Here is a 24,907-nt window from a genome sequence, read left to right as displayed (position 1 = left end):
TTAGAAATTAACATTTAGACACAACCCATTATTAAGTGTAGCATGACTGACTTTATGAAAATGAGAAAAGACACAATCCTTTTCATTTCAGTACTAGGCTATTGATGCTGTCTCCAAGGAACAGATCAGATAGCAAAATCTCTCTTTCCTCCTCTCCCACCCTTAAGACAAATAAGATTTCCATATGCCCTTGATTTGTGAAGACAGAAAATGGTACAGATAGGCAGAAAAGTTGGAGTTTGGTTGTGTTTTTCAGAATTTAGGTTTATTCCTGCCCCAACGCCCTACCTTGGCAATTGTATTTTCATTTACATGACGCCTATATTCAGAAGGACAGACTGTTAATAAAAATGCACATTCTCACGGATGTGGTTCAGCTTTGCTCAATTAACATCATCATCAAGTGCAATATCCTACCCAAACCTAACTGACCAAGGGCAAAGTTCAGATTTTTAGGTCTATATATTCTGGTAGCTTTTGGCACAGTTTTGGGCACATATTAGACTCAGTGCCAATTGATTCAAAGAAATGCTTGAGTTTTAGAAAGCAAATAGCTCTATATTGAAGAAAAAAAATCTTAGAAATAAGAAAAATGATAAAGTTATTCTATTAAAAATATTTGAACCCAAATGCCTTGTTTTATTTATTTATTTAAGTGCAACTTCACATTATTTTCTTCTCTGCTCTTGAGGAGTGATGTATACATTGATCAGTAAGGAGCAAGAAAATATATTAGAGTCTCAGAGGCTGATGTGAGGACAGTTTGGAGATACCCCACTGGTATTTTAAAAATCCCTCTCTGTTGATAATCACAGCTATAAACAAGCAATTACTAGTTAGGATATATAATCGAAAAAAGTCTAATTCATGCTAACAATGATACCACACGATTCCTAAGAATATCTTGAATAAAAAAATGAGAGAGAAATCTATATATAGGAAATGACACAGTTTTAGTGATGAACACACATAACAACTTGAATAAAAGTTAAGTCATTCAATGTTTTGCATGAGAATCAGCTTTGAAAAATTGCCCAATTCTTAAATTATTAAAAAGGCTTAATGAAATTGCCATAAAAATTCTGTTTTTTTTTGCAAACTTGCTGAAAACATAATTTTATCAAGAAGAATAAAAGGGCAAAAGTATTTAAGAAAATTGATGCAAAGCAGATTAACAAGATAGGATTCACCCAACTATATTTTAAATGAATTTTAAAGTTAAAAATTATTAAAAGTATGCCATAGAGTAAGAATTGACCACAGATCTATAAAACAGAGCAGAAAGATTATAAAAAACAATTATAAAGCATAGTATATTGCATAATCTATAAGAAAGATAGTACATCGATGGGGAAAAAAAAGACAACTGTTAAAGGCTAAAGTAGAATAATGAATTGGATAGGTTATATGGTCTTAGAACAAGAGGGTTGCCCTTAGTAGGAAATAATAAGTATAGAACATTCTCAGATTTTAAGATGATAAAATCCTTTTCAAAATTGACACCATTAGTCATGAACTGCAACCTGGAATTAGATTCAGCTCTCCTTAAAGCCTATGTACTATTACTCTTCCTTGGAATGAAAGAGGGGGGAAAAAAAGATAACAAATAAGCAGAGGGGGAAAATATTTTTATCAACCCATGTTTATATATTTTATATACATAAATCAAGATTTTAAGATTAACAAGTACGAAATTTTAAAATATTTTGATGGTCACAATTTTTTTATTTTTTTATTTTTTTGTAGAGACAGAGTTTCACTTTATTGCCCTCGGTAGAGTGCCGTGGCGTCACACAGCTCACAGCAACCTCCAACTCCTGGGCTTAGGCGATTCTCCTGCCTCAGCCTCCCGAGTAGCTGGGACCACAGGCGTCCGCCACAACGCCCGGCTATTTTTTTGTTGCAGTTTGGCCGGGGCCGGGTTTGAACCCGCCACCCTCGGTATATGGGGCCGGCGCCCTGCTCACTGAGCCACAGGCGCCGCCCAATATTTTGATGGTCACAATTTTTTTAACCTTTAGCTGTGCTAAGATTTTAAAGTTTTTATCATCTCAATTACTTCAGACTGACGGTGCAATTATCAAATTAATCGCTTAGTAATCGGTCTAAATGGATTCCCTAATTGTGCTGTGTATTGAGTTTGGCTTTCCAATGCAGCTATAAACAGCTATAGTTTGAACCATTTGCACTAGAGTCCAAGACATACTTTTGAATGAGGGGATTTTTACCTTAACAGCTTGACTTTGAGCTGAACATGTGGCAGGCATTATACTTCTTGAGCAAATGCCTTACTGTACTCTTAATAATCAGAGATCCTCTGGACCCAAATATCCTCCAGATTCCACTGATGTTGTTCATTCATGTCTAATAGAGATTCCAGAAAGAGATTTTATTTGTTAATAAGTACAGTTAGCTCATTTGGAGTTGATGAAAATAATATCAAATCCTGACATGGACACTAGGGTAACTAAACAAGTACAGAAAGAAAATCCTCCCCATCACTTACTAATATTTCTTGAAGACATACCTTGATATTTTCATAGGAGTGTGGAAATTCAGGAAATGCTAACAACTTCTTAAAAATATATTAATAATATTACAGGCTTTTCATATCATGACAGAAAAAGACTTTTTCAAGAGAAACTCAGAAACAAACTTGATACTAATTTTGGCATTTGTTGATTAAATCAAAACTACAAGTGTGAAAGGATCCTTGTGTTGGATTTGATCCAAATTTGATTCAGATTTGATCAAATCTAGTTTTTGATCAAAACTAAGGCTCAGACATCCACTTCTCATTAATGAAGTTGAGGATGGGAACCTTTTGATGTGATAAGGGAGGAGACGATAAAAGCAGGGGTGGGGAGTAGAAATCAATTGAGGATATAGTACTTGCATAGACTGACTTTAAAATGGCCATTTTGGGGAAAAAAAGATAAATTTGAAAGCTAAAATAGAAATTATAAATAGATAGACCTGATAGTCTTAGAGCAAAAGAACTACATTTAGCAAAAAAGAACCAGAAGAAAGTATCGTCAAAGATAGATTACGTTACCAGGACTGAGGAGTATAATCAATAAATAAATGAGAAGCGAAAAAAAGGAAGGAAGAGTTAATATAGACTGAGTATTAAAATACCAATAAGTAAAATACAATGCATAGTAGTATCTATGTACTGATTTGGATCAACTAATTATAGATTCTGTCTTCTCCATGGTTTAATCTGTTACTGATACTTCTACTGCATCTTAAAGTTCTCTGAATGATTCCTTCAATTCTTTAAGCTCTGGTACAACCTTTCCAATTTCATTACATCTTTCATTCATTTCTTGGGTCAACTTTTGGATTTCCTTTTGGTGGATTTTCACTTTCCCTTCAATTCCTTTCATTGTTTTTGCCATCCATATTCTAAATTCCCTTTCTGTCATTTCCATAATTTCCTTCTAGGTAGGATCCTCTGTGGTAGCTGCCTTGTGATCCCGTAAGGAGGTCGATCTGTTCTGATTTTTCATGTTGCCAGAATTGTTTTTGTTGGTTCCTCCTCATATGTGTTTTCCTCTTATTTACTTCCTCTCCCTACTTCCTCCTTTCACTTCCTGCTTTTCTTTAATTTTCCTTACTAGGTGCTTGGGTGTTGGAATGGCTGAGAGCTGCTGGTGAGGAGGTAGCTCAAGTCTGCCATCTTGGAGCCAAATCTTTTGGATCAATTAATTGTAAAAAAAAAAATAAAAAGTCATAAAATAATAAAACATTTGGGCAGCAGCTGTGGCTCAAAGGGGTAGGGTGCTGGCCCCATATGCCAGAGGTGGCGGGTTCAAACCCAGCCCTGGCCAAAAACTGTAAAAAAAAAAAAATTCATGAAATAATCATGGAAATTTGAGCATTGCCTAGATATTTGATAATAAAGATTTTCTGATATGCTTACTTTTTAAGCATATTTTGGTGACTTGTGACTGTTTTAAAAATCTCTTATGTTTTAAAGCTATCTAATAAAATATTTCCATATGAAATGATGTATGTGTGGAATGTTGCTTTAGAATAATTTATTGCTGATGTAGTGCCAATTGGTAGTTGGAAATTGATCATAGGCTAGTAATTACTGAAAATAAAAGATGGGTATTTGGGGGTTACATTATTTTCTCAAGTTTTACATGTTTGAAATCTTTATAATAGAAATCTACAGAAGAAATAACTATTAAGATGATGATGAAGTAAATCAGACTTGGGGAATTGAAAGTTTTATACCAAGTTTGGGAATTCATTTTGTAATAATTCAGGCAATCCCAAGTATGCTTGCTTTTTAAGTGTAATTATTAAGGGAATTTGACATATTAAAGAAGTGGACAAATTATTTGTTATGAGAAAAATAACTGATTAAATTATTTGTTAATAAGGCATTAATTCTCTAGGCTCATAATAAGTTTCGATAATAACACAAGAGCTCCCACGTTCATGGCTCATATTAGATAAAATACAGCAGGGCGCGGTGGCTCACGCCTGTAATCCCAGCACTTGGGAGGCCGAGACAGGTGGATTGCTTGAGCTCATATTAGATAAAATACAATGAAAAGCAGAATGGGTTCCTTGACTGTTGAGTTTACAAATCTATAAGCAGTGATTAAAACACATCACACATACCTACTATAGAAAACAGAGTTAAGTGTGATAACTAAGGTAATGTACTACATAGTACAAGGTCATGAAACAGATTTTATTTATATTAAGATATAACCTTGGACAAACTTGGGTTTTAGAATCAAGCAGACCTGAATTCAAATTTTGATTCCACTATTTCCCATGAGACTTTGTGCATAATTTATCCCCGTATCCTTATTTTGTAAAATTGGTATAATATTACCAATTATGTAGTATTTTATGGTTATTATGGGTTATTCTGTATGTAAAATATTTAGTATAGTACCAGTTTTTCCTACCTTCCACCTGTGAACTTCTCTAAAATTTAATTCCTGGTTGTGTGTGTGTTATCTTTTTATTGTATTTTTTTCCACAATTTTTAATACAGGGGCTAACATGCTAAGTAAAATGAACACAAACACCATCTTTGGTTTTGGTAAGGAAATAATAGTAATTTCTGTCTTTGAAAAATGAGAAGGATTATAGTTCTATACACAGGAAAAGCAATCATCACCCAGGCCCTGTGAGTCACAAGGTCATTAAAGAAGCTTCCAGTTTAAAAGCTGATGAAACCTCTGGATTTGGATGACAGTATTCTTTAAGAGAGAGTTAAGAAAGGGAAAAGAAATCTCCATGTACTTGTAGAATTAGGGCCCCCTCTCTGCCTTGCTGCTAAAAAAAAAAACCCATAATGACACTTCATTTTTCAGATTCAGCCCTATAACCTATGCTAAAAGAAAAACATGCATACACAGAACCATTTCTCTTTGTGCACAAATGTCCTTTGCATATATTACCATGCCCACACATTCACCAACTGACCTTGGGTGGGTGGCAACCCTCCAAACAGTAGCCATGAAGCTGCCTACCTCAGTCTGTAGAGACTCATCCTTCTCAGACATCCATGTCCTATAATCTGTAGGAACAGCCTGGATAGGATTAAAGGTTAGGAAGGAAGATTGTTGAGCAGTTGGAAACCTTTATTTTGTACATTCAACTAAATGCAAGGAATTATTTTACTGATGAAGTAGCATCAACTAAAATCAGATCCCTGAGAGATGGCAATCATTTATTTTGTGGCTATGAAACTGAACAGCTTGTGTTAAAAATACACACTGGCTGGTGGCTCTTTGGCCAGACTGATATAATGAGAGAGAATTCAACTAAATGCCGGCCACTCTACAGCTGGTAAATCCTATCCCCTTAATTCCAAGGTCATTTCATTACAATGCCTTTGCTTCCCTAGAATTCAATTTGTGTCAACTTTAATATTATTTAAAGTATGTACCCTGCTAGATGCTGAAAACCAGAGGACACAATCTTTTTACAGTTGGAATAGAGCCTTACGCAGGTTTTCCCAAGTAATGGTGATTAGAAAGTGTTACAAGAATGTATAACCTGGTAGAGGAAAGTCATCACCAACTTGGACAGGTCTGGAATCCATTATCCTCCCATTTTCTCTTTTTCTGTCATGTCATCTCTCCTGTTTTCTCTGTTTTCCTGTGCATCTAGAAATAGAGTCATGGTCAGGAGATGGCATGTGCAAACTACACTTATGAGGAATCAGAAATTTTGAGTAAACCATCTATTAATCAAATAGAGTAAATGCCCCGGCCCAGGAAAAACAGTCTCCAACTCTACCCTACTCTCTAGTGGCCACTTTGGATAACTGCATGATGCCTATGAATTTGGTTAAAATAGATTGTGAATATGGACAAGTTATTCTAAGTAACAGTAAGTATTTTTTTTTATAATGTACTTATTAGCTGCACGTCCCTATCTGTTCTCTATGGAAGTAATTTTGTGAAACAGTTAAATTTCAGAGCTGTGAAAACAAAGCACTGGTAGATTTTCAGCACTGCTGATGTTATCATAAAGCACATTTCCTTATTAATGATACAGACTTCTGGACCTGTGTGTAATGTAAAAGATTAAAATGATCAATTTTGACTACAGAATCTTTTTACAGCTGAAGAAACTGAGTATGTGTTAGTGGATGAAAAAAATAAAATAGAGAAAAAAGAAAATTATCAGCACTTTCAGTGATACCTGTCATCAGTGCTTCAATCAGTACACTTTGTAGCTACTGATGGGACTGTCATTAATGTTAACATTAGACATGAGGTTGCCATAAAAATTATTAAGATAATATAAGAAGCATTTTTTCTTTATTAATTTCAATTGTCTCCTTTGTTTCATATCTGGATAATCTGAAGTTGATAATAGCTAAGGTTTGTCTGGAGTAGAAATATAAAAGTCAATAGGCTCAACTGCATTGTAAGATAGCAGAATTGTCTAAAACAAGACATAAGTTATTTCCTAGTTGTAATGATGTAAAGGATAAACAATAAGAATAAGAGTTTAGAACTGCATTGCTCATTATAAAGCATAGTCAAATGAAAGCAAATCAACAGCATGACAAAACGTGGTTTAATAGACTCAGAAGAGTGATTCTCAAAAGTGGGGGTTCCTGACCAGCAGCATCAGTACCACCCAGGAGCTCATTTGAAATATAAATTCTTACACTGGTGCCAGACCTACAAAATCAGGAACACCAGAGGTTGGCTCCAGCAGTTTGTATTTGAACAGGCCTTCTGGGTGATTCTTCTGTACACTAGAGGTTGATTTTGGAAGGCTCATCTCCAGCACATTTCACTTTTCAGATCATTTTTTGTCACAGATTGTTTTTCTAAGGATGTTCGTATCATCAACACCTTTGAAAGACAGTATCTCCTCCAGGGTAGAGGGCAGGTTTTACCCTGACCAGTAGAATAGAGATGTCTCCATATGGAGCAAAGATTACACAGGTTTTCTGGAAGCCCCTTTATGAGACTGGAAGTTTCCTAAACTTGGGGTTCCTCACTGTGGCATAGATCCATTGCACGTGCAGCGTTTTCACTTGGGTCCTCCTCTACATCACCCCTATGGGAACTGGGGAGCAAGGAGAACGTGAAAATAGTGAGGTCTGCTCTGTAATAGAGCCCTGAGTCTATGGCCTAAGAAGTTTCTTGTCTTCTGCCAGCATCCACAAAATTGTGAACAGGCCACCTTGTTAGGCTGCAAGACTTCACGATCCTTCACGGATGAGAGGTACTGAACCAGAACTCAGTTAACATGGATCTTTCCTTCCAGTTGCTTCTCTACTCAGGGGTCATTTCTCAGGGAAGCCTTTCCTGACTACTCTAAAATAGTGCCTGTATCGTTCCTATTCCCTTACCTGCTTTCTTTTCTCAGTAATCATTCTTATCTGATATATGTATCTGTGTATATTTTATTATCAATCTCTACTGCAAAAACATAAGTTCTATTTCAACAAGGGGTTTAGTGTTGTCCCTGTACCTAGAAGACTGTCTGGCTTGATAAATATTTATTAAATGTTATTTATTAAACATACATATTTATTAACTGAATAGCAACATAATATATGATTTAAATATATTAAATGAATATACATATCTTTCCAGGTAGTGTAGGTGTAATAGATCAAGAAGCTTTTTTTTAAAAAGAAATTTGATCAGATTAATTTTTGGTGTGTTTTGATAATAAATAAGTTCAGCCCCTTTTTATATCATTGCTTTGATATCCATCTGGCAGAAGATATATTAAATAGCCTCGAGATATCATAAAGTTTCCAAGCTTTCCCATCTTGTTTTTGGTTTGAACTTGCTTTAGAGCCAAACTACTTACAGACTTCTGATCTTTTGATCTCCCTAATCAATTTGACCTGTTTTGAATTCAAGTAGTCTTTAGAAATCTAAAGAATATTCAATATATGCTATGAGGCACTTTAAAATGAAGTTGTGAAGTACATAATTCTAAATTCTCTAGAACTCACATTTTTAAGCTCTCAGAAAAAGGTGTATTAGATGATGGAAATTGTTGGGCGGTTATAGTTATCAAAGGAAATGTAATTCTTTTTCTGATTGTGTGCCTATGTCTGTGTACATACGTTATCAGTGGAAAGTGTGTATATAAACACATAAAATTTTATATGTATGTGTATATTATAAATATTACATGTAAAATATGCATACACGTATAAATATGTATTTTTAATTATACTTATTTACAAATATATAGTGTATACACACACATGTACACATACACACACACTCACACACTGAGCATATGTTCTTCAGTGTCCCATAATTTTTTTTTTATTAAATCATACCTGTGTACATTAATGCAATCATGGGGCACCATGCCCTGGTTTTATATACAATTTGAAATATTTTCATCAAACTGGTTAACATAGCCTTCCTGGCATTTTCTTAGTATTGTGTTAAGACATCTATATTCTACATTTAGTAAGTTTCATATGTACCCTTGTAAGATGCACTGTAGGTGTAATCCCACCAATCACCCTCCCTCCAGTCAGTCTCCTGCCTCACATCCCCTCCCTTTCCCCTCGGAAAGTGTCCCTTAATCTTCTCTAACATCTGAGCCAAGGAGATGAGGATATACAGTCTGAAGCCTTTTGATTTCAAGATTGTTCTTTCATAAGCACCAAGGGAGGCAAGAAAAGCTTCATCTTTCTCTGCTGCACCCCTTTCAATACAAGTATTTGCTCTATAAAATTCAGATTCAGTCAAAAGGCTACACTTAAGGACCCAAGATGATGAAGGCAGAATGATAGTAATAACAGAGCACAACGTTTACCCTACCAACTTCCTAAATTAGGATTGAGGTTGTGTCCTCTTCTTAGGAAGCACAAATAAGCTGACCTCAATTTGGTTTATATCCCAATTGGACTTTCCATGAGACTAAACACACAAAAGAACAAGTGATATTCCCACCATACAGATACAGAGATTGAGATTCAACAATAGAAAACATATACTTGGTATCAAGCTACCCAAGAGGAGTCTATATTCAGCCCCAGCACTGTCTTTTAGCAATACTCATGGTTCATGACTCATAATCTAAGTTGAATGTAGAAGAGAAATTGAATGGGAAGTTCAGGAAAGAAATTTCACCAGCCTAAGAATATGTCCTCTCAGGTGTTTGTTTCTAGATAAATTTCCAAGTGATAAATGAAGTTTTTTTAAAGTTAAAAAAATTCAAAATGACAAATCAGAAGTTTATTGATGCAAATATATTTCTAAAGTCAAAATTACAGAAAGAAGCACTGCATTTTAAACACTACAGAAAACTACATGTAAGAGAGGAAGGGATTTTGGAAGAAAATTAATGGATAATTCTTTGAATCCAGAACTACTTTTTATCTTCTGCCATCATAGAAACAATTTCATTGTAAATTTCTTGACGGGCATCCATTGCCCAGATAAAATCCAAGTGATTGTAAAAAGGTATCTCCTTGTGGTAAATGAGATTCGAGAGCTTGGGAAGAAGAAGGTCAATATCTTGGGGGTCCGCCAGCCAGTCATTACCACCACTCCACACTGCAATGGGCACGTTCATGGCCATCAGATTGTAGTAGGGAGGTGTGGGCTAAAAAGTACAAGGAAAAGAACCAGAGTTTCGGTAACAACAATTTAAACCCGAGATGTATTCTTTAGGTAGATTGCAGAACATTAACATACTTAGTTTTATGTGTAAATTTTAACAATGATTGCTCCAAGAAAGCTCTTTTTATCCACAGAGCACAGTGGATGCAATATGTTTTAAATCAGTGCTTTTCAAACTCTAATGGATCTGCCAATCACCTGGATCTTGTAAAAATGGACATTCTGAAGAGGTCACGATTCTGCCCTCATAGATGAAGCCGTATGGCTTCATGCTATTCACCATGCCTTGAATAGCAAGGCTTCCGATAACAACTCTTAAGATTTGTGTTAACACTTAGATTTCAGCTCAAGCTGAAGGAAGTGGATTTGATTAAATTCTAACTGTAATAGACTGTTTCTACCCAAACGCTCTAAAGAATAATCTCCTCAAAATGTCCTGAGTCATTTATTTCGGCTTTGTATTGACTTCTCAGGATGGGTAGTGGATAAGTCATTCAGTTCCATTAAGGAGCTGTGTTTATTGACCTAATGTTACAAAGTATTTCTTCGAATTCTGAGAAAAGGTATTATCAGCCTATTTTCTGTTTCTAGAAATTACCATTCGCATATACACTTTAAAGAGGGTTGTAAAGCACAAAATGGAACAAGACAATTATCTCCAATTTTCTGGCTGCCCAGACAAAATTTCATTGTTTTTTTAGATCAAGAATAGCAACTCAACATACTAAAAGTTTCTGTATTCTTACCTTACCTAATAGCCAACTTGCCATAGCAAAATATTTTATCACACATAATTTCCCTAACATTTAACACTTTCTATTATATTCCCTATGTATTAGAGGAAATAAAATAATGTGGGGAAAATATCCATAATTATAAACCCACTTTCTTTTACTCATATCCTGGTGTTGACAGAGTTTCTTTGCTGCTAGCTCTGGCTCTTACATTGGTGTCACTGATTCAATTCATTGAAGATCAACCTGAACTGTTACTGGCTTGGCTGGAAGGACAGTGGACTTGGGAACTGGATATTCCAGGTCTGGTCCTCCAAGACAAAGTTCTCTGATTACTAGTATTGGAAGCCAAGAGATATATAGGTTCAAAGCAAGACTGTTTGGTGGTTTGAGAAGGTGATGGTTGGGAAAAAATGTTTTCAAGAAAAGTTTGAAATGGTATTTCAGACATTCTGAAAATGTCTTTAAAGACATCAAACATTCAAAATAAATGGGAACATCTTCTTTACACATTGGACATTGTTACCAAAACACACAAATTCCCTGTAAGTTTTATATCATGGAAACATATGAAAATTAATAGATTTGTTCAGCTGTCACTTGGATGGAAAGATTGAATGGGGTTAAAGTTGAAGAACAGAAGATATAAAATAATGTAGGCTATTTCCCGTGTTCAAAATTAGTCAGGGATAACCTGAGAGTTTACCCCCAGCTAAGGGCTTATAGATATTATCTCAATTAAATCCTACCAACAACTCCCAAAGTCTAGGTAGAGATAGGAAGAGATATTGACTGCAAATAAGATGAACACTAAAGTCCAAGTTCTTTGTACAAGGACCAGTGTGAGGACTGCTCAGTATGTCTGCCTGTGCACAAGGCCCTTGCCTACTAAAAAATATTTCCAGCCTTGACCTGCAAGTACATTCTTTTTCTTCTATATGGGAATGTATTCCAGCCAAATCACTCCTTTGACTGTTAACAAAGAAGAAGGTATTATTTAAGAAGACCAGAAATTCCAGTTCTATCTCATGAATAGGTAGAATTATTAGTTTACTGTAACAATCAGAAAGGAGAGAACGATGTGCTGGGAACTGGGATACAGGGAGGGTCTGTGTAATGTCACTGGCTGTGGATAAATTCTGGGAAGTATCTCATGTGTGAGGGTGTGGTACTTTGAGGGCAGCTCAAACAAGCACAACTGCTAGGGCTGAACACACAGTCCTGCAGAGGGAATGGAGACTTAATATGTGTATCAACATTCCTTTGGGAAAATAGATGGATGGTTTATATAATTTCTTCTTTAACCTTTGCTAGTTTTGTCTTTCCAAATGTGAATGATTTCTCTTTTAGAAGCTTACCTGATTATAGTGCATCATGTTCTGAACTGGGCTTCCCCAATTGAAAGCTTGGAATTTTCCAGACTTAACAGCCTATTGTGGAGAAATTAAAAACATTAGGAAATTAAAATTCTCCTTATTATGTGAAAAATAAAATTTGAACCTTTCCATGTAGTTTATTTTCAATTTGAACAATTATTAAAGTCCATAAAAAGACTATTCATCATCTAGGACAAAGCATTTATGTAAATTTCAATGAAGCATTGCTTGAAATAATTTTTCTTGCATGCCAAGTCATAAAAACATTAATTTCTTTGCTTCCCAAAGCTACTGTTCTTATAAAATTTTTATTCACTTGGATTTATAGTTACTTTTACATGTAGTCATATGCCAGAGAAATTACCCGCCAGGTACATTTCACAGAATATTGTAAGAACGTGCTTTAGGTAAAGTGCAAAGTGTTCAAGCCCACAAATAAGTTTTAACAGCATCTGAAAAATGATACCTGTGTCCAGTGCAAGATGTTTTGGACAGAAGTTCCTGCTGGATTATGTGCTAGGTACACGTCCAAACGACTCTAGAAATATAGCACACACATATTCACCGGCACACTTAGACACATATTCAGTTTCTCAAAAGCAGCTAAGATTTAAGTTTTCTAATTCAAATCAAGTGGAAGTATTTAGTGGAAGAAGATAAGCAGTACATTTCTGTTTCACTTTAGAGTTTGAAAAGTGCAGTTACATGTATAATTCTAATTTGTAGCGTTCAACAAGAACTTATTACTTCCTTTTTATCAAAATGAAAATTGAGGCTCAAAGAAATTTATAGAAACGTCCAGAGCCACACAGATGGATCCAGAGACTGTAGGTCACTGAGTCTAAATCCTCAGCTTTGATTTTTCTCTACCCAGTGCCAGAGTGCAGTAAGTTAAATATTCACATACAGGCTTCTTGCTTTGCAGAACTATAACATACATGAGATGGTAATATCATACACAGTCATTGTTTTCCAACTATTCTATTTTATTGGGGCCCTAGTGCATCTTGCTAAGACCCCAGAAAGTAAACCAAAGTCTCCTTGTCAGATTGTGTTGGCTGGTTCACAGTGGCTCTTAAGTCCACTAATATAGAAGACGATGGCCAGAGTCAAATTGACCATCTTCTTAGCAGACTCAAGTTTCTCTTCTGCAGAAGATAAAATCTTTGATTTCCTTTGTTCTCTGTATCATTTTATTTTACTATTTTTTTCTATTTTACTATTTTACTGTTATTTTCTATTTTGCTATTTTTACTATTTTACTATTATTTTCAAAATAAGGCTCTTATTCATTAAATACAGTAATCTGTACTACCTGTTCTTAGTATATTGAACACAGGCTACACCGTTGGTCTCCATAGGTGACAAACATCTCCAGAATCTTGGAGAGGAACTACTTTCTAAGAAAAGAAAAGTCCTCATTTATCATCTGAAGTGGGGGGTAAAGGAAAAGTTTCCTTTGTATAGTCACTAGCATTGAGAAAGAGAACCGAATCTCCCTGATCTCCACTGAGCCAGGGGTCTTGTCTATCTTTTTCACCGCTCGGTTCCCAGTAACTGCAACACTTTGTAAAATTATGCCTCTTGTCCATAAACTTGATTATATTAGCTGTTCAAGTGTATGTAACTAAACTGGTTCTTTGGAGTAAGGATTGTTGTCTACGTATGAGAGTAAGATAGTACTGTGCACCGTGCTCTACATGCTTTGCGCTATGTTCTATGTGCTGTCCATGTATTAGCTCATCATATCTTTGCAATAACCCTTCCTATGGATGAGAAAACCGAGACAGAGGAGTTCAAGTCCATTGTAAAAGTAGGATTTGAATTTAGGCTGGCCCGAGTCTATACTCTTAGCTACTGTCACATACGTTTTAAAAACCCAACTTAATGAAAAGCAAGGAATAAAAGGCAGATAAATAAAACAGACAAAGTCCTACATAGATACTAACTCTGAAATATGCTTTATAAAGTTTATGGGAGTGATTATCAGCATTATAATATTTATAAGAACATTTATTCAATGCCAAGACATTTTTCCACAGAGAAGCCTGCCAAAATATATGGTTCAGTTCCTTATCTCTCAGAATTTAAATGTCATAAAAATTATTTAGGAGTGAGTACTGAGTTGTATTTTTTCCCTACATGTTGTTTATTTACTTTAGGAGCAATTGGGGTGAGGGAAAGGAGGTGAGGATGACAAACTTGAGAGCAATGATTGGCAATTTCTTTTGGGTTTATCAGGAGATCATGGACACCATTCTGAAGCTTATACAGTACTGTTTCTAAGTGATGATGAAACAAGTAATCAAAGATGCTCAAAATATAGAAATATCAATGCATACAAACCATATTCAAGTTTTTATTGTCAAATCCACAGATGATAAATAAGGCGTTGCTGCAAAGGAGATTCAGTGTCTGACGGGAGCACACTTCAGTAGCAAGAAATTGGTCAAAGAAGTTGTGTGGGAAGAATATTTTGTTACCAAATATAATCTGAAAAATAAAAGTATCATTAGTGAGTTGCAGTCATGAAACCGTAGAAAAGACTGATTTATCTATTCTACTTCTACAGGTGTTATTAGGCTGATGATATGTTTTTATTATAATACATTGTTTTAGGAGTTTCCAATACTTCCATTGAATTCTCCCAATAAAGTTGTGAAATGAACAGGGCAGACATCGATACTGGCTATCTTTTGCATTAATAACTGCAATGGCTTTAAGAGGAAGTGTACAACACAAAGAGTTACAATCTAGTTGTGATAATAGGAGTTATGGAATAAAGTCATAAATAAAGTCAACATGGCAGACTGTCATAATTAGGTGCCAAGATGGGTGATTTCAGTAATAAATTGTGAAAAGATCAGGAGGAGAAATAGTGACTCAAAGCCATACTTTCAACAGAGTCATTAAGAAGGCAGTGAGGCTCAGTTGCATAATTGAAAGGATTGGCCCTTTCCATTTGCCCCAACTCTTTTTGAGGAAGGCAGACATTTTGTTATCTCCATTTTATGCATGAGGAAACATGAGATTAACATAAGTCATGGTTTTGAGCTAATTATAACTGCATTTTACCTAGAATCCTGACTCAAGCCTCTGACTTGAGGTCTAGTGGAGATTTTTTTGTTTGTTTTTGTTTTTTTAACCACTCTCTCCATTGCCTATCAGAAAATCTGAGTACAGGTAGGAAATAAGTTCTGGATCCATGCCTGCACCAGGCAATATACTCAAAGTCATCACAGAATTGTGGATTTTGAATAATAGTTTTACAAATGTAGTTGACTGTAGGTCAGGTCTCTTAGGCTATAGACATACATGTCAGCACAGAGTGGGAAGGAATGGACAGTACAAAAGCACAGAAGGAAATGGCATCATTACATATTATAGCCTGAGACTAAACCATTCTCTGTGTGAGTGTGTGTATGTGTGTATGTGCACGTGCGTGTTGGTTTCAGCAAATGGGAGAATTAGGGTATTAAGCATGGGGGAAAATACAGATTATTAATAATTCCCTACCATGTATGTCTACTGTATAAGGTATATTTATGGTTTACTGAAATCCACACTACTGTCTTATGAAATCCCCACTTAAAGAGGCAGATGCTTTTAGGAAAGCCAAGAGTATTTGATGAAGGGTGTCTAAGTGTTTGCCTCACGGAACCATTGGTTTCTTTCTTCTTTCTCCTTTTCCCTTCCTTTTTTTTTTGTTCCCTTTCCTTCCCCTCTTCTTTCCAGTTTCCATACCCCTGGTAAATTAGGCTTTGTATTTGACTATTTTGTTTTTATTTCCCCTTCCTGGCTCCAAGAGTGAAATCACAGCCTTAATGCTGCTGGGTAGAATGCTTGGTAAGTGAAATGTCTATGAAGGAGCAAAACCACTTCCAGGAGCTGTGAACCCATGGAAACCTAGTTAAGAACCAAGGAACAAATGGGGATCTCAAGGTCTGTATGGGGGATTCAAACATGGCCAATGCCACTGAAGAAATAACATAAACATGTAGGTCCATTTGGATTCTAATTTTGATAGTCCACAGGTGTCTTTGTTCCCCTTTCCATTACTTTGAAATACAAGGGTAATCAGGTGTCTTAGATTCAATTAATTAAGGACAATTATGTACCTTGAAGAGGAATTGAGGAATAAGTGTGAGTTTGTTTAAAAGGCTTTTTGTATACTTTACAGTGGCAACTGGAGCTAATGCATAAAAGGTTTTGATTCTTTCAGCCAGCTTGCGATTGGTAGAAAAGGCGATGAAACCTGAAACAGAGCAAGGAACTGGTTAAGGAATGAGTGTGTTTGGTTTTGTATTTATAAGTCTAACATTATCTTGGACTTACTAAGGATGGCAGATGAGACAAACAGAAATTGGTACCTTTTCTGGTTGAAAATAGTTTAGTATATTTGTTTTATTTTCATAGATTCTCCATAGGACATAAGGCTAACACTTTTTAAAAATTATAATAAACTTTAATATGACCTTAGAAAATATGTCTAATTTAGGATAACCATAGGGTTACAAAAATTGTTATTTATACTACATATAGGTTTTGATGAATTATAATGCGATAATTAACACTTAGTATGAGTAGAGTATATAAGTGGAAAGGTTAAAGGCATGAGTTCAAAACATGACCAAACTGGAATTGAATCCTAGCTCTGTGCTTTATTAGTTTTGTGACCTCAGGCAAGTCACCTATTCTAAGATCCTGTTTCCTCATGTGAAATCAGAGGATAATAATGAGTGCTTCATTAGGTTGTTTAGGAACTAAAGGAGGTGAACGTTATAAAGAATTGACCATGATATTTGGCACATAGTAAATGCCTGATAAATGAGGACCCAAGAGAATTCAAACATCTATTCACAAAGTATATATACTCAGCCTTTGTCTGTAATTAATTAGTTTTATGAACAGTAGCATATTAGCAGCCTGGGATGTAATCAAGTCATTATTAAGTTAAACTCTCTACAGACTAATTACATACAACAAGCCCTTCCACTATTAATAATGACATATACTGGTGAGACTTGAGAAAGACCTGAAAAAAAAAGAAAAACCTTCCTATCTAAACATCTATAAAATATTCAGCCTGATTCTATTTGAGGAATTGATCACTGTACAGTGATTGCAAGATCACTGTATTTATTATGGGGTTCTTTATCAAGTTGCCTTAACATTATAGATTACAATGCCTTAACCCAGACCAAGGAGGACTCACATGTGGGTAGCCTAAGTGGGTGCCAGAAGGTGACTTCTCCTGTGCTTCTCAGAATCAACATAATCCTACTTCAGTTGAAATTCTAACAAGAGTACTTATCTAACTTCCCAACACACAGAAGATTGGAAGATGTAAATTTGGAAGCAGAAGTGACTTCTGGATATTTATGAGCAGTGAGTAGTGAGAAAGAAGAATGGAAGTGTTCAGAATTCAAATAACTCAAAATAATAACATAGTAGTTGCAGTTAATTAAGTTTCAGAATAAGCAGTCTACTCACCTCAATAAATCCTAAGGAAACCGCAGTATTGCATCACAGCACAATAATTTTATAACCTTAGACCATCAAGAAAAGATTAGACAATGTTCAGTACGTGCTGTTTAAAGAGTCAGGGAGTATGTCAGAGGTTGATACTGATTGCCACCCACAAATGGAAGAATTTTTGTAGAGTTTTGGAATTAAGGAGTAAATTCTAGAAGTCTTGAAAATGTCCGGCTTTTTAACAAAGGATCGTGAGTCGATGTTGACCATGTGTCAGTCATGTGCTGCCCAGATCCCTGTCAAGTCTGAGGCTTTTAGTCAACCCCACCTGCAGGGGGAGCTGCTGCCGACAGCCCTCAGCTGTGAGCCCTCTCTGATCTGGCCTCTGCCCTTGGGGTTACGTTCCTTTCCCCAGGCAGCCTGCACCTCCTGGCTGGTCAGCAAGCTGGCAAAGAGACCTGGCTCCCACCCCTGCTAGGGAAGACTCTGAAGAGCTGAGGTCTTGAGAACTGCTTTAAAATACAGCTTCTCCCTCTGCCGGGCCTGTGTTTTGCCCTTTCTTCTAAAAGTGTTTCTCTACATCCTGAGTGCTAATCCTCACTTTGGGAACTTGGCCTATAATACCAAGGACATTAGGAAGCTATTTTTCTCAGTCTAAAATTCTACAGTTGAGCTCTAGGCTTTAGGATGAGCAAGCAGTTCTCAGAAGAAAGCTTTCACAAACTCCCATCTTAAATACTTTCCTGTAAATGTGTTTGTGTTGGATATTCAGATTGCTTGGAACTGTGGTCCAAAGCAAGGTCCTCAGTTGAGAGTAAGGATCAGCATAGAGACATGGTGAGGATCAACAAAAAGCCTGTGACACTCCCATTTCCCCTCCACTTCCACCCTATTCTTCTATTTACAGCATCTCTCACGCTCTCTTGAACTTGCTTGATTATGCCTTTACCCCAACCACTCACCATAGCTGCTGTTATAAAAGTGCCCTGTAACTTCCAGGCAGTTTTCTGATTGCACTATCAATAAGATTTTTCCACAGTTGCTCAGATTCTCCTTACAATACTTTCTTCCCTTGATTTCCAGAACACCAGACCCTCCTGGCTTACCTTATACATCACCATTAATTCCCAGTTTATTTTCTTGATTCCTCCTCATCTTCTACATTAGGGAATAATCCAAGGCTTAGTCCTTGGCTCCCTGCTCTCCTCCCAATGACTCCTATTTTGTGTTTTCAGCCCAGTTCTCCCCCTTGAACTCCCAATTTGACGGTTTGGCACTTCCACTTGAAATCTTCAACAGGCACCTAACGCTCAGTGGACCCAAACTGAGATCCTGCTCTCCGGATCACATCAGCTCTTCCCACAGGCCTCCCCAGCTTGGTTAGTGACATCCCATCATCTCATGTGCTCAGGCCAGAAATGCTGGCATGGCCCTGGACTCCTATTTCTCGCTTGTACCTCATATCCAGTATGTCAGCAAATCCTCTTGGCTCCACTTCCAAAATATGTTTTAAAATTGTACCTAGAAGCTACCCATCTATCATTATGCTCACAGCTCCCTCACTTCACTTCCCACCCAGGTCTCCACCATTCACTGCATAGGTTAGTGCAAGCACCGGGTCCTCCAGCTGGTTCTCTGCTCCTGCCCTTTCCCTCCTACTAACAGAGAGATCCCCTTACGCCGCTGTTCAAAATCCTTCTGTGTTACCTTTTCCCTCAGTGAGGGCTGAAATCTCTATAGCAGTCCCAGAGCCCTGAACAGTCTGCCCTGCCCACGCCCTGCCATCTTATTTCTCACTCCCTCTGTCTCTTCTCTTTCTCAGTCTGATTCATCCGCACAGGGCACAGTTTCACTGCTGTTCTTTGAATGAACTAGCTGTGCTCCAGCTTCAGATTTTTCACACTTGCTGTTCTTTCTTCCTGGAACATCAGTCTGCCGGGCTGGACGTGACTCACCCTCTGCCTTTTCAATGGCTTTGCCCACAGAGTGTGTGTTCCCCGGGGAAGCCCTCTGACATCGAATACCATTCCCTGAGTTATTTCCTCTGCACAGTATTACTGATATCTAGTATACGGTAGAAACTCTGTAAGTTGACCACCCAAGGGACTGTAATAACTCGGTCAACATACGAAGGTGGTCAACATAAAGAATGAGGCCTCTGTACTGATATGTACTTGTGACACATGTCCAGCCTATGAAAATTAGGTCAACTTAAAAGGTGATCAATATAGGGAGGCGGCCAACTATGGAACTTCTACTGTACTTTATATTTTACTTTTTAATCTTTGTTATTTTTCTCCGTCTCCTCTCACTGGAGTATAAGTGCTACAAAAGCAGAGATTTTAATCTATTTTATTTATTGATATATTCTTTGAGCACATCATGGGTACCCCATAGATATGGTTGAATGAATAGAGTAAACTCAGTCTGGAGGTCACATGGTACAACATGTCAGACTATAGGGTCTGGAAGTCAGGTTGCCTGGCCTGGTGGTTGAGCCACCCTATTGGAAATAACCTGTGTCACTTTGCACAAATTATTTATCCCCTTTCTTTGTTTCCCCACCTAAGAGGAATGATCAGCATCCTTAGGTCACTGGGCTGTTGTAGACATTGAAGGAATGGAAATCAATTGGTGTGGCTGGTGGCATGCCTACTGTAACCCCTGGGAAGGAGTCTGTGAGAACTAACTTACTCGGCATTGACTCCCTCTACCTACCAATGGTGGTGCCCTGAGAATGGCCAATGTAGTGCATCTTCTTCTGTCCAGTTTTCTTTACAATAAAGTCAATTGTGGCTGGAAGGTCATATTTAGCCATTTCATCAAAGCTGTAAGAAAAAAAAAGGTAAGATAAAAATCAGCACATTTCTTTGCTATAGTTTCTAAAATTCAAACATTTATAGTCAGTGCTCCCTTTGGGAAATAGAAACTAGATTCTGTAAACATTTCTGCTTTAGACATGAGTGGGTGTCAGGTGCCCTTTGGGTGGCTTGTATAAACAACTGATATCATTTCTGAAGTACAGTATTGCAACTGCGATTTAATCTAAACAAAATAGTATCAGTAGGTGGGAATTATTTCTATCCCTAAAATAGAATGTCAGATTTAATAATCATGTATATGCTGTGTTCCAATGCCATTTAGTATGAATTCAATTCTTCTCTACTTTATATTCACAAATCACCAGGATAATATTTTGAAAGTAACAAATATATTCTTTGAGCACATCAGGGTACCCTGGGATGAGCACCCCACTAGGGTGGCTCAACTACCAGTGGAGGTATACCATTGAAAGAATGCCTTTCCCCTGTTTCGGACTTTTCTGTGCCTTCTCATTGAACTTGGAGTGAGCTCCAAAGCCTTTGCCCTGCCTGTTCTGGCTGTCGTCAGCACCTCAGTCTGCTCTCATGCCACTCTCCCTCCTTACCACACTTGGGACATAATAGGTTTTCTTTCAGCTCCTAGAACACTAGAAATACTTTTGTTCCTTGGTATCATCAGCCAGATTCTCTCCTGTTCTCTGCCTCCATCAGTAATTTCCAGGAATAAGGCTGAAGGAGGTCAGTGATGGGAAGTCTTTGGTAATATCTCCACCACATTTGAATTTCATTCTCCCCACTCCTCCTATTCATGATGACTCACTCAGGTTGCTTCCTCCCACTTCCAACCAGGTTTTAACATCCCTCTTGAATCCATAGATAGTCCTTTTAAAATTTGCCACAGGCAATAGATTTCCTTGCTTCTGCCATATTGTTCATGCCACTTGGAAAAGCATATTCAGGGACCCCTACTAGTGGGTTCTAAGATCACAGGAAGTTGGAAGGAAAAGCTACCCTTGGAATGATGTATACGGAAGAATCCAAGAAGGAATGAAAATAACGAATTCCCTCTCCTCCTACTTGCAGTATAATTTGTTAAAATAGGACTGGATTGCAAGGAGAGAATACCCATGCTTTTAAAGCCTATGGTTTATTTTTAATTGTCCCTTTTCTTTACCTGAAAGCCCAGAATTCAACTGAGTCTGGTGAATAGTACAGATTTCTCCTGGCCCAGGTATTTCCTCTGCTGTTTCCCAGCCACACATCATAACCAGCGTCTGCCAGAATGAAGCCCAGGCTATTGTTGGGCAGGTTTGAAATCCAGTTTGTGGCTGATGTGAGCAAACCATGCTGCAAAAACACAACAGGTCTCTGGCCTAAAAAAGAAAATGGTTTAATAACTTTATAAATTTAGTATTGTTGTAAATAAACATGAAGATAGAAAGTCTTTCATATGCTTAGAAATAAATACATTTGCTTGAGTTGAATATTTTTGACTATCTTATCTTAATTTTTGTGCTAATTTCTCAGGTGATTGGTTTCTTAGATGCCAAAACTTATCAAATTACGTGCTTTAAATATGGTTTATTGCATGCCAATTCTATCTCAATGAAATTATTGCAAAAATTATATTCTAAGGAAACAGCGCAATGTTAATTTAGGTGGACTCTGAACATTAAAGTTTGAGTAATCTTTATTTTTATTGTTTTTATAATTCACAATTTTTGAGCAATAAGAAAAAGATACATTTTCAATAGTACTAGTGTGAGAAATGACCTTTATCTGTTTAGGAAATGGCCCTCAAAATGCTGGCCCATCCTCCCCTCTGCAACATACACACTCCAGCTAACTCTTCCTAATCTTGTCTCAGGTCAGCTGCTATTTCTAAGAGCAAGCATTCCTCAGCTTCCCCTATCTGGGTTAGGTGCTTTCAGTAGGACCTCCACTTTAATATGCTGTGCACATAAGTAGCATTGACCTTATCACATAATATTATAAATGTTATGTGATGCTGTTGCTTTTTTTTTTTTTTTTAAGTCTAGCTCATTGGCTTGATGATGATCTCCTTGAACACTGTAAATACAAGTTGCATTTCCAGAATGAGCAAGACTTATTAAATTGTTAGGAAGAAATAAAAGGAGAAAAAAGAGTGGGGAAAAAAGAAGGAAAAGAGGAAGGGAAGAATGGAGGAAGAAAAAGAGAGAGTGAAGGAGAGAGGATAAAAGAAGTTAAAAGGGAAAGAGAGGAAAGGAAGGAAGAATATGTATACCTCTATTCTCTGAATTTTTCTTCCCGTAAGGAATTCTGTTGATCCCAAGGATATAGCCATCTTCAGTCACAACTTCATATTCTTCACTTGGATATCCCCAGTAAGAAACCATCTGACTCTGATAAGGAAAACACAAAAGTTTTTAGTTGACCTTTTAAATGCATGTAATAAATATTGTTAGTCACATAAAAACTTAAACTCGTATGATTGCAAATCACAATAATACATCTTAATTTTACAATTCCCCACCCCTGCAGCAACTTACAATATTCATAGTCACTTCAGGGCTTTCTGGGTTTAATTTTCCAAGGAAACCTTGTGTAGTTCCAAGTGCAGATATCAGACTTGCCACTATTAAAAGCAGCCACATTTTGAGGCCTTCTGAAACAAAAGAATAACCCATGTCATGGGTAACCCATTATACTTTTTGTAAAACTCATATTTTATGCCAATTTTACCTTCATGCAAAGTTGAGAAATGCTTGGATTTGATTATATTCTTTCCGTTGGATGATATGCATCTTAAGCTTACTATGTTTTCACTGTTTGATTCTTTTTGTTTAAGAATGTTTCTATTTTCAAAGTCGTGTCAAATGAATAATAATTGTCAAAAAGAAGTCTAACAACAACATATTCTTATTATGCTTCATGTTTAAGACTTACGTCAACTTATTCTGAGAGCTCAAAGTTGGGAGGTGGTTGGATGGGCATTTGACTCCGAGATTCAAACTCAATATAACATGCATTAAAGGCTGAAATTTAGGACATGAAAATCAAAGTTTAATGAAGTTACTATAAAAGACTTAGAAAAAGCTAATCCAGCCTTTCTATTCCAGTGGTAAATAAAAACCCATGTTTATAACAAGAACATGTTCAACAATATCCACAAAATTTTTCTTACAATACCCTACATTTTGTGACCAAAATGTCAATAAAATATTATGTGTTAAAAAAATATTGTTTATGACAGCTACTCATAAGTATTTACTGAGTATGTGTATTTAAAAGTGACTATCACCTTCTCAAAACACACCAAAACTAGAGTAATGGGTGAATATAATTTTAGAAAAGTTATTGATCTCTTAATTTATTGGTGAGGTATTATCTCATTGAAATAATTACTTAGGTTGGCCTTGAAAATTAAAAGTCAGCAATGTATTGATGTTCCAATATCTTATTTTGCAAGTGCTTAGTACAGAGGTGTCCAAACCCATGCTGATTATTTTGACTGTTTTGCTTATCTACCGTGTCAGATATTAAGAAAAGTATGCATGGGCCTTTTTTTGCTCATCAGTTTTCATTAGTGTTTGTGTATTTAATGTGTGACCCAAAGCAACTCTTATTCTTCCAATCTGCAGAGAAGAAAAAAGGTTGGACACCCCCGACTTAGCAAACAAAAATGGAAAATCAGTATCATGATTTGTAAAGAACCCAAGGAATTTTCTAATTCAACCCTCATATATTTTATATGCAAGAAACAACAACCCATTCTTTAGATAACAATAATAATTTCAAGCAGACTAAATTGGTGCTAAGAAACTACTGCATGTTAGGAGCAATATTTGGAGGTCACGTGTAGGAGGATTTGAACTGTATACTGTGAGGAATTTATAACAACGGAATTATTGGATTCAAGTAGAATTCTTTGAAAAACAGTGACTTCTCAGTTGTTAATAATATTCCAACAAAGGCCGCATAACTATTATAATTCACACAGAGCACATAGCATAGGTCTTGACTTATAGTAAACTCAGACCAGCACTCTCAAAACCAAACTCTGACCCTCTGGTCTAACAGTTTAGCACTTGTTTACGATAGGATTTGATTTAATGGTGTCTCTTAAATTGGATTTTTAACTAAATCTTATTTTGTCAATAATATTTTAGGGTGAAACAAAGTAATATATTATGACTAACCAGAAGGGTTTCAATGGTCAAACAATAAAGTTTTGATCAAACACTTCAGGAACCCGAAAGAGTATACTGTCTACTGCCTCCATTAAGTGATTTGTCATTGTAGACTGTGGACTCTTAACCTGTGACTCACCAGGTGCTGGTCAGTGTGCTCAACATATTACGTGGGCAAGTGAATTATCTTTGCTAAGATGATTTCCTCTTCTATAAAATAGGGCC

At 36.5% G+C, this 24,907-nt stretch overlaps 1 protein-coding gene across 1 annotated transcript; it reads right to left on the bottom strand.

Annotated features, from left to right (window-relative positions):
* Window positions 1-9,719: 9,719 nt before the first annotated feature.
* Window positions 9,720-23,146, bottom strand: LIPF (lipase F, gastric type). Its single transcript, XM_053583784.1, has 9 exons — window positions 23,042-23,146; window positions 22,777-22,894; window positions 21,685-21,883; window positions 20,407-20,516; window positions 16,332-16,468; window positions 14,560-14,706; window positions 12,680-12,751; window positions 12,196-12,267; window positions 9,720-10,086 (listed from the first exon to the last, which is right to left on the bottom strand). Exons 1-9 carry the CDS (start codon window positions 23,144-23,146, stop codon window positions 9,850-9,852), a joined length of 1,197 nt encoding a protein of 398 aa, XP_053439759.1. The 3' UTR covers window positions 9,720-9,849.
* Window positions 23,147-24,907: the final 1,761 nt, after the last annotated feature.

The sequence above is a fragment of the Nycticebus coucang genome, chromosome 3 (genome assembly GCF_027406575.1).
Source record: "Nycticebus coucang isolate mNycCou1 chromosome 3, mNycCou1.pri, whole genome shotgun sequence".
In the NCBI taxonomy this organism is placed as follows: Eukaryota; Metazoa; Chordata; class Mammalia; order Primates; family Lorisidae; genus Nycticebus; species Nycticebus coucang.
Note: the sequence above shows the minus strand (reverse complement) of the source record. Positions and strands in the feature narration are given on the sequence as shown.